Source organism: Uloborus diversus, chromosome 8, assembly GCF_026930045.1.
Source record: "Uloborus diversus isolate 005 chromosome 8, Udiv.v.3.1, whole genome shotgun sequence".
Taxonomy (NCBI): domain Eukaryota; kingdom Metazoa; phylum Arthropoda; class Arachnida; order Araneae; family Uloboridae; genus Uloborus; species Uloborus diversus.
Window position 1 is genome coordinate 113,557,646 of NC_072738.1, and position 11,636 is coordinate 113,569,281.

Below are 11,636 nucleotides of genomic sequence, written 5' to 3' on the forward strand. Positions count from 1 at the left end.
CTTTCTAGCATTAATTGATATTTATATTGTTGAAAAATGGTTTTCGTTTGTATATGTTTCAAATAAAATCTATCACGACATTAATATTGATGAAATTTTTGAATTTGTTTTAGTGGCTGTATGGCATCATTTACATGGCTTAGGACCAAAGGCCACAATAACAAGAGATGTAGATGAAGCAATTGTTGAGAAATACAAAGATGAAGTCACGGAGAAACAAAAAGGTGAAGAATTTATAATCACTCTTTGTATTTTCCTTTTATTTCATAAAAGCTCACCTCTGTGCACTGACAGCTAAAAAAAAAAGCGACTATTTTGAAAAGAATGAAAATCTAAGAAAAGAATCTAAATGAAGATAAACATGAGTATTTTTGTATTCAGTTGTAAAATTTGAGCAACTATTTGAGATAATATGTGATTAAATTGAAGAAAAACTCTGCAATGTTTTTCTTTTTCCTCGTAACATTTTTTCATTATGTTTTTCTTTTTATTTATTTAATGGATTTCAAAACTTAGCCGATCAGCAAGTTTTTGGGCCATTTGAAAAAACTGTATATCATCAGTCTACATCCAGTCGATTGCGACCGGTCGATCTCGAGCTTATTTTCGGCCGATCGCAACAATATTTTTTCCTTGGTTTCCATTGTAGTACCATTTTCCAACGTCCCAGTTATTTGAAAATTTTCCAAACTTTTTAGGTTCAGCAGAACTTTTTAAGGTCTCTATTTTATCAATTTTAAAACAAGCAATATACTTATTAGTGAAAATATTTCTATGTTAGTTAACAGTGTTCACATAACATTATTTTATCAAATTAAAGCAACTATTTAATAAGTAGTTAAGTCTATTTTGATAAGAATTTGCCTATAATTTGAAGTCAGCATAATCTCAACTTAACTGTTAATGCAACACGACCGTTCAAGCCCCCCCCCCCCCCTAGTCGATCTTTGTATTCACCGAACTTGGAAAGTAGATCTTCCAAAAGTTTAGGTTGCCGACCACTGCTGTATATCTTCTGATGCATGTCTCAAGTGGATGTTGCTGATAGTAGAAATTCAGCATGAAGGTACTTGAAAGCACTTGTTTGGAAAAGCGTAAGAATAATTTCAAATAATGATTTCATTTAGTACTTTGGAAAATAGCACCTTGCATACTTAAACTATTTACTTCTTTCAACATTGTCTGAAAAACCATGTAGAAACTTTTTATGACAATAATACAAAGGAAAAATCATCAATGTCATCAGTTATGCTGGCAAGCATAAAACATTTATGCGAAAAAACAAAATACCGATTTTTCTCAACGTTCAATTGGAATTTTAGAATAAAACTGCATGTAGTCATTGTTATTAATAGAGTGTGGAGGAAAATGCTGATTGGCATTGAAATGATTTTTTTTGTATTTTTCTCTCATTTAATTCCTTTTCTGGACCTTTGTGTTTATGTGTGCAGTCTTTTTTCTTCTTTAGCAGAAACTAGAATTTTCGCTTTTAACAAATGTCTCCAAAATTGCATGCATTTTTTTTTTCATTCAAATTATTACTTTTTTTTTCACTTATGGAAGCAAAGTTATAAAATAGTATGTAAATTAATGTTTGTAAAAGAATATGCTATTATTAATTTTGAGAATTTGAATGAAATTAGAAAAACATGCATCAATTTTTTTAACTTAAAACATTTACTAATTACTGGCAAACAGCTTTCACAAATGTAAAATAACAAAGGCTTTAATTGCTATATATATATATATATATATATATTGATAAGAAGTTATGTTGTTTATAATTGAAATATAAGAGCATATGGAATTCAGAAATTCATTAATCATTCAAAATGTCATCTGCACTTACCACTTAAAAACAGTTAAGACTCAAAGAAAACAGGACAAGAAATTGGATTTCAATTTTTGATAATGTGAAGCTTTTTCTTCCTGTCCTGCTCAGAAATATTAATTTTTGTTGCATGTTTTTGACCTTGTATTATTGCTTTTACACCCAAACCTGCTTTTGTTACGTTTTTTTTTTTTTTTCGTGCGGTATATAAAAATTACAATCTGATTGGGACTCAATTGACAAAATTACTCATAAAACGGACAAAGTTATCTTTAAAATGGACGAAGTTATCTTCAAAACAAACTTTTTTTTTTATACGGTTCCTATCCACTGCACAAAAACAGGTTTGGATGTACTCTCCTTTGCTTATATCTCAAAACATGACTCTTGCCAATCTTGTCAAATTCAGTCCCTTAGTCAAATAGGCATCAAATTTCAGATATAATTAGCTATCAAAAAAAAAAATCTCCCCTTTTAAATCATAGTTTTGACCCCAAAAAAACTGAATTTGAATTTCAAAAAAGCAGGTCTCAACGGAAATCATGGTTGTTCACGGAGCCCCAACTTTTTATTGTCTTATTATAAGTGTTATTTAAATATCTTGTTAGCTACTAGTGTTAGAAATATATGACAGTTAGGAATAACATAGCCAGAAAAAAAAAAAATTGGAAGAGGGATATGGCTAGTTTTAGACCTCTTCTATGGTCAAGAAAAGTAAATTCCAGAGTTTGGAGGGGGCTTATGCAAAAAATGTGGTTTGGATTTGTTTAAACAGTTCACATTTTTTTCTTGAATCTTTTCATTTGTTGATATTATTTGGTGTTTTTAATAAGTTTGGATTAATCCCAACTAGTTAAGCACTAACTGCCTTTTTATCTGCAGAACGTGAAAGACAAAAGAAATTGATGGAAGAACGAAGGCAAGAGTTGAAAGAACTACGTGAAGAAAAGAAGAGAGTAGAAGCTATCCATGGTGGTAAATTAGATCGTGAGTTCGATCCGGAGTCCATGGAAGATGAAAGTGCGGTGCCTATCAGTACAATTAAACCAGAACCTGCAAAACCAATGCCAGCTGATCTACCAGGAGTTGAACACAACTCATTAGATCATGAAGAAATTCCTGTACCTAAAATGGCACACATTCAAAATCAAGCCTTTCACCACAATGAAGTGGTAAGTGAATTGCGCTTTGTTTTAATTTTTCCTCCTGAGTCTTATATTTTGCATGCAATGTTTCTTTATTGATTTGAAAAAATACATGATTGAAATTTGGATGTTTCATTTTTTTTAAATTAATTTTCAAGTAAAAGGGAATTTATGCGTTTTATGCTTTGCTTAGAGCAGGAACTCTCAAACTTTTCCGACTCGCGGCACCCTTTAAAGCATTTAAATTTTTTCACCGCACCCTAGTCTATCTTTATTATATACAGTATAACCTTCGATCGATCGTTAAGGGACTGGAAAAAGTTATCGTTGAATCAAGGATATCATTAAATCGAGGAGGATCGACATTCTATGTTGTCAAATCTGGACCAGTGAAATGTATCTTTAAATTGAGGAAATCCTCAAATCGGGTATCTTTAAATAAAAGTTATACTGTACATATTGCCCATCAAAATTCCTCCCGGGGTTTGGAAACCTTATTAAAACAAATATATTACCAATACAGCTACAACAATGACTTTACTGAAGAATGAAACTGTACAAATTTTGTTTCCAAAATTTTTGATGTATGGACCTTTTGTATTTTGGCAAATATCAAATCTGAAGTCTAGTTCTTGTTTCACTTGCTGTAACATGTCATGATGAATCTCAGAAAATGTGGTTGAAATCATAAATCTTGCAAATCTCGTGGAACATGGTGCACGACCTCAAGGTATTTGATGTTACACCAGTTAAAAAAATCACTTGGAGTTAGGTTCAGAGAGTACCTTATCTTGTTGGAAAATGAACGTCCATTGACTGTGACATGTTACAGCGAGTGACAGAAGAATTTAGACTTGATATCTGGTTCATTATGAAAGGTTCAAATATGGAACTTTTGAAAAACAAAACTTATACAACTTCTTTTTCCAGTATAGTCAATGTTGTTGCTGTATTGGCACTATGTTTCTTTAGTAAGCCTTCCAAGCCCTGGAGGAAATTACCACACATTGCGGCACCCAGTTTGAGAACCCCTGGCTCAGAACATGTTTGTTATAACTTTGATAGAAAAATAACATTCTAACTGCCGAACATTGTGCAAGGTTATAACTCCTTTTTTTCAATGCTTAAAGATATGAGTTTTGAGATGAAAAATCTCAAAGCTCACATATTCATGGAGTTATAATGATGCTGCATGCCTCAAAATTTGGGGATCTCCAGATTTTCAAATACACATGCCTGGTTCTTTCCGGCGTGCCAGAAAAATCGAGGTTAGGGGAAAAAATTAGTACTATAAAAAAATATGTTCAGCTTAAAAATGGATATAAGTTCTATACATATCTTATTAGTATTAATCAACAGTTTAATTTTGTAAAAATATTTACTAACAATGTCATTTGTTATTTTAACAAGAAAAATAGTTTAATAAAAAAATTATTTTATAAAAATTAAATTAAAACTAAGTAAGCGAACATTTAAGCAGTAAGTTACCGCCCCTAAACCAGTGCTAAAGAATTTACCATAGCTATTCAATAAATAAAAATTAAACTTGCCTCTTTAAAAGGAACCTAAAATAGTTTATTTAAAAAAAAGTATGAACAAATCACAGTAACAATGACTGCTTCTGAATTGATTACTTAATTGGCATGTAATTAAATCAATTAATAATGACCTACCATAAATAACAAGCATATATTATATGCAATACACATTTTTTTCGAAAGGTTACTTTCGGGATTTATTTATTTTTTTCCTTACAGTGGTTTGCTTTCTGATTGGAACTGAATGAGGACATTTACTTTGGTCTTGTTGCAAAATAAACCTTGAATTACCAGGCATGCTTGTCAACCTCACTTTTTTCCGGCATGCCTGATAATGCAGAGTTCCTCATAACCCTGAAGAACATCATTTATTATTATTATTTTTTTTTCCATTTGACTGCATTTGATTTTTCATGTTTGAAATATGTGCACGCAAATGTGATTTCTTTCTCTTTCCAGACATTTTCGGTACGAAAAGAAAGCATGGAAAGGTTACGATGGAATGGAAGTGTTTACATCACCTTGGCTTTCGCAGGCGTGGCCCTTCTCACAGCAATGATCGTTGGCATTGTGCTGTTGCGGCGCCACTCGCATCGCTCCCCCCATGGGCAGGGATTCGTTGAAGTGGATCAAGCTGCAACCCCAGAGGAGAGGCATGTGGCCAACATGCAAATTAACGGATACGAGAATCCAACCTACAAGTATTTCGAGACGCAGAGCAACTGAACGATTCTTGAAAGTTTGCTTCATACACACGTTGTGTTACTAACCAACACTTAACTAGCATTTTAGTCGCCAGTTTTAGTAACAACAAAAGAAAAAAAAATAATAATACAAAAAACAGATATGATGAAATTCCTTTGTAGTTTGGAAGATAGCTTTTTTGGCTAATGCAAGGCTATGAAAGGAATTCAATTTGGTAGGTTTACTACCCATGAATGAAGATAAGAGTTCTCATTGCATTTTATTTTATAAATATTTTGTACATTTTCCCCCCTCATTATTTTGAATTCAAATGCATTTTTATTTTGTCAAATGATGTTATTCAAGTTTTTATTTTCATTTTAGAATGTTAAAAAATGTTAATAAGTTTTTGCATTCAAGTTATGCTATTGCTCTGTGATGTAGGGAAATTGTAAGTTGATGATTATTATGATACATGTTCTAGTTTTTTTTTTTACCTAGACTATTTTTTTGGGAGGGGGGGGGAGGGATGTATTTATATCAGAAGTATAGAATATGTGACAATTAAACATATCTTTAGCGTTTTAAAGTTCATTTTAGTCGGAAAATGCTAGTGGTTTGTCACTGTAATATTTTATTTTTTCAGATGATTCAAATTGCTTTTTCTTTTTTTTTCATTTTAGTATTCAGAGACGGCTGCTACCAAAACTGAAAATTGGCAAAATTTATCATTCATTAACAGTAAATAAATCGCTAATTATCAAACACCATCTAAGGCGATGGGTAGCCAGTATGATATATAATATAAATACATATATATATAAATATACACTTATGTAAGGCTATAATTATTCAGTAGTTATGTAGCATAAAATGTCTCCAAAGCCAAGTCTATACATTCCTAATGTTATTTCTATTCCTTTTTTTTGTGCCATGTATGTGCTGTGATTACTATTCATTAGTTGGCCCACAGCAATTGCAGCATTGAAATCTATTAACATTATGTAAATATAGAACATTCATGTTATCATGTTGCCATTTATTTTTACTTAATTTGAAGTTTTAGTGAGAAAGTCTGGAATTGCAAAGATCATTATTACATAGGATATAAGGACAAGGTCGTATACATAGTATACTCTGGAAAAATTTTGTAATTTATACATAAATTTTACATTGGAAGCAATTTTCAGTAAAATTAGGCATAGCTATTATGAAATTAATTTATATGTATAAAAAAAAAAGAAAAACTTTGCAAGTTAATAGTTGCAGACTAACCTTTCAGAAAATTGCTTTCGAAACATAACCTGCTGCTGTATAACCCTTTCTCACAAGCTTTGGATTAAAATAATCCTTCAACCCTTTATTTAGTTAACTCACCTGTACACGAGTATTAATATCCTTCTGTCTTTATCCCATTTGTGGTATTTTATAATCTATATTAACCTAAGTGTGTTGTCCTGTGCATGTTCAGTGTAGACATTGTATTATTGTGTCAGTTTTATACGGACTGTAAAAACAATCTTCCATGTGCAGTAAATGAGTAGATATAACTTTAAGCGAAAGTCTAAATTAAATTATTACAATAGACTCTTCAACTTCTAAAATCATGGAGATTAAAACAAACTTGGTTTGTTATCAATATTTTTGAAAGCTAAAATTGTGTTGAAAGAGTGGGGCACATAAAGAATATTCATGTAACTTTTCTGTATGTTTTTATAAACGTTGATGTTTTAAAGTCCTTAACGTAACTAGCAAATTTGTTGTTATCCGATTAGAACTGTATGATGTTTAGCTGCTTCTGTAGTTTGAAAAACATTTTTGAACAGTTATACTTTATCAACTCTTAAATACTCCAAGCATAAAGAAGTTGAGTTTGCAATGCTGTCTTTGCTGGGTATTGTAAAAAACAAAAAAAATTAAAAACATGCAGACTGGAAAACTTACTGCACTGGTGAGCTTTGCTGTGACGTTTGAATGTACAAAACAAATTTCTTAAGCAATTCATTGAATATTTAGTAATTATTGTAAAATTATATTTAAATACTTGCACATATCAGTACATTTCTGCCCAGATAAATATTGCCATACTTTTTTTAAATCTATGCTTTGCTTTGGCAAATTACCTAAAACTACTTAATGGGCTTTTCACTGATTGCAAGTTGTGCTGACAACTGTTACAAATCTGAAACAGTTGTAATACTAAAATTTCAAGTTTCAGTTGATTGAACTGTAGTGCACATGAAAAAAAAATGTCATTCAATATGTGGTAAATTCTAATAAAGGATTAATGATATATTTCTCCTGTGTTTCTTTTACAAAAACCATGTTAATGCTTTACTTGCCAAATCGATTAACTCCATAAAACAAAACGTCGAGAAAAGTGATGAAGAAGATAGTGTTATCCAATAGGAGTGAATGGGCCCTTGAGTTGCATTTTCTGCCATCGCAGGAACAGAAATGTACTGAACCAAAAGTTTAATATAAATTCACATTCTAAGCAATGATAAAGCACTATTAATGCAAAAATGAGGATTTTTTTAAAAAGCTGAGTTAATCGATTTGGCAGCTAAACCATCCATATGGTCAAAACTTTTTCAATTTTTACACGGATTATTTTTATTTTTAAAACACCTTTTTTTAAATTATATTTTTTTCAATTTTAATTTCAAGAATTTAATTTTAAAAACTTAACCTAATTCTTTTATGTTTCTTTGTGAAAACAGTATTTTAATAAAGATTTTTTTACTGCTTGAAGAGCTACACTTCTCAATATACGTTAAGCAAATACATTTTTTATTTGGACCTAAAATATTACTAAGAACACTTTGAAATTAGGGTACAACTGCGGAATGAGTTCTAGACTGAAGATATCTTGAATCACCTACACATGTACATTTCATGCAGGGGTGCTCCCCCCCCCCCCAAATATTGATAGCACCCCTAAAAAGTAAAAAATACCCCTCAAAACAACCCCCCTAAAAATTTCAATGATGCAGTTTGCACCATGACCCCCCTAGTGGGCACCCCTGTTTCATAAACATATTCATGCATTAAATTACTTTTCAGCAAACAGTTATTGACAGACCATCCAGCAATTTCAGTGGGCCTATTTATTTTTAATTCATTTCGCAATTGCTTGAAGATTAGTCATCAAGGGTTGACATACTTCAAAGTTCACTTATTTTTGACTACCCTTAATCCTGTGACCACATGGTTGATTTACTGTGGCAAATTTTTTTTTTTTTCTTTTTGCACTCCCTCTTCTGCCTTCTAATGTTTTCAAAAGACATATTTTGGTCATGAAAACAGAAGACTTGCACCCCTGCTTTGAAATTACAGACCGACTCCTCCCTCGCCCCCCTCAGTTACAAAGACATTATTTAAAACACATTGAGGAAAATTCATATCAATTGGTTGTAAAAATTAAAAACTACTGAAATATAACAGGCACCACAAATACTATTGTTTTTTTAAAAAATTGAATTTTTTTTAATGAGTTTGAAAACACATTTTCATACCTGCCAACATCTACTGGGAAAAAAATCCAGTAGATGATTTCAATGGATTTTTCATTGTTATTTAGGGAAGAAGAAAGATTTTTTACTATTCTTTTTAGTACAACAAAATGTTCCTTACATCATATACCCAATTAAGAGAAATGATCAAAATCGAGGAATCTCCCAGAAAAACCAGTCAAGTTGGCAGTTATGCATTTTGTTAATACAGTAAAAGTTTTTTTAGCCACCCCTGCTACTAATTTTTATTTTGCTTTTATTCAGGACACAAAGTTTGCAATTTTAACAGCTTATGTGTCCGTTTCAGGAAAGCAGTAGGTACAAATAATGTCCAACACTTTTGAATTTTGTTTGTCTGCCTCGTATTAGGCAAAAGCATTGAAACAAAAATTGTTTTAAATAACAAATGAAGAAAAGTTTGATAGAAAGCGCATGAATGAAATAATGATTTTAAAGCTGTTATTCTGTCTATAATTAGAAGAAAAAAAATTCTTTTAATACAAACTACCAGAGTGGACATTAAACAGTTCAATAATTATGTAAATATGCGCGAAAGTTATACTATTTGATCTTCTTTAAAATACTGCCAGTTCAATGAAATTGTCCAATATATTTTTTTAATGGCTGAAACTGGATAATGCAAAATCTAAAAAATATTGGGATATTAAACGCCCCCATAAATAGGAGGGGGTCCTCTTCTTAGGTTGTGTTGCATTTCAGCACAATCAGAAATCCAAGAGCGTTTGCGATCCGAAATTTCCGAAAGTTTTGCAGACAAATGACCTAAACAGGATGAAAAATACTGAAATTGCATGACTGTGTGAACTAACACAACACTTAGTATATTTTACTACAACTGAAACAGGGTGGTGACAGGAACAGGAAGAAAAAGTTCCCTGACTTTTCCCTGATTAAGTTCACCAAATTTCCCTTACCAATGATGATGGTTTCCTTTCTTTGCCCTACCTGAAAAGCTTTGAATATTAAATAAAATGCAGTGTTTAAAACGGTTTAAGCTGTTAATTAAAAATATATTTTGAAAAGATGCTCCTTTTTATGGTAAAAATAGTTATTAAATTATCGACAGAGAAATATTATAGGAAATCTAAAACAAATACTTTACTTTCAGGAACCAGTTAACATAAGAATTCTAAGAAATTATTAAAACCACTCTTAAAGACATATCTAGTCATGATAAAACTAAAAAATTTAAATGGAAATAATCTTGAACTGAACTTTCAAGCAGTATAATTGTTACTGCAAGAGTAACAAGTGATAGTTAAATTATAGAAGTAATGTAGTTTTGGTTACGTAAAAAATACTGCACCGTATGCAGGTAAAAGGCAGTATCTGCAGAGATTAGTTTTCGAGATATTTGAAGAAATGTGTGGTGCATTCCGTACTAACAACGGGAAAATGTTGGAATTAGACGTTTTTTTTCGCGCCTCTTTTTCGGCGGAAACCAAATAAGCGAGCTTGTACAATAAAGGCAACGTACGATAGATGACAAAAATGCAAAAATAAAAAAGAAAACTGTGCAGTTTCTGCCCTTTACCTGCACATGGCAGAATAGACATATATATGTAAAACAAATTGAAATCTTCCAACAACCAGTCATATTGAGCTATTCTCTAATCAAAAACTTAGCTTTTAATGAATGAATACAGTATTTTAACTATTAAAAAATAATAAAAATATTTACTTATGTGCACAACTCGATTTCAAATGATTTCATTAGTTGTCGAAAAAAAAAATCTTAGATTACTTTAGTTACAAACAACATTAAAATGCAAAACCAGTTATTAATTTCAAAATATGTATATGGTTTTAAAATAAAAGAGTTTTAAAGTCTGAAAAAAAAGAACCCTTCGAGTAATCTGAAGTAACAGGGAATAATAACATGGTAACAAAAAAAAATTTGATTTTAAGTCAAAATTAATTTTAGCAATTAAATTAAAAATGCCAAGTGATAACTTAAAAGATTTTTTAGCATTAATTTAAAAAACAAAGATCCTTTCTTGAAATCGTGATATAACAGCATGCTAATTACTTCAAGGCAATGAGTAAAAGCATGGGAGCAAAGTCATTAATGACGGCTTCCTCTTTGCCTGCAGGGTTGTTTATTTTACATAGCATGGAATGCGTGAAGGAAAATTCAAGCTAGGTAAAATAAAGAACTTTACAGACACAGAATCAATCTTAGGAAGCTCATCCTAAGATTGAATACTTTGACCTTGAGGAAAAAAGATGAACAAATATTCAGCACTGTATGATCGGACCTCCTTAATTTTGCCTTTTTAAAACAAATAATTGGCGGAAGTTTCGTAGGGAATCAAAGTACTTCATTTTGCTAGGGAAAAAAAATTTCTTTTTTCTTCATTTGATCAATTTTCCCTGATTTTTCGTTATTCTTTCAAAATTCCCTGATTTTTCCCCGAGTGATAAAGTTCCCTGACTTTTCCCTGATCTCCCCAATCTGTCGCCACCCTGTGAAAGCTTCCCCATGTATTTTTGCATCTATATAGTAGATTCTTTTAATTGGATGCATTAAATTAATTGGAACATGTTGAATTTAACTTCCAATGCCACTTTTTTTTTTCTGCACAGTATTTTATTCTCACTCAAAAAGTACCGAATTCAGTAAAAATCACATGTCTGGTTTTGGGTTGACAACACATTCTGAAACTGAAAATTTATTTAAAAAAAACTTTTTAAATGATTTTTATCAATGATTTCAGTGCATATATTTGAAGAGTTTTAACGGGATGGGGGCTTGCTTTGTTATTGTAAAAATAACACAAATTTTATGTTGATATTACTTTCAAAACACCTTTTTAAGAAAATTAAGGTCTACATTTTTGAATAAAAAATGGTATAAATAATTAAAAAGTTTTTTTGTCTTATAAAAATTTGTCAACTGTGA

At 31.1% G+C, this 11,636-nt stretch overlaps 1 protein-coding gene across 1 annotated transcript in view; it reads left to right on the plus strand.

Annotated features, from left to right (window-relative positions):
- LOC129227668 (amyloid-beta-like protein) overlaps nt 1–7,491 on the plus strand; it is a 277,873-nt gene extending 270,382 nt beyond the window's left edge. The window contains 3 exon segments of the mRNA XM_054862259.1: nt 114–224; nt 2,714–3,003; nt 4,974–7,491. Coding sequence (XP_054718234.1) covers nt 114–224; nt 2,714–3,003; nt 4,974–5,240 — 668 coding nt within the window. The 3' untranslated portion in view covers nt 5,241–7,491.
- The last annotated feature ends 4,145 nt before the right edge of the window (nt 7,492–11,636 follow it).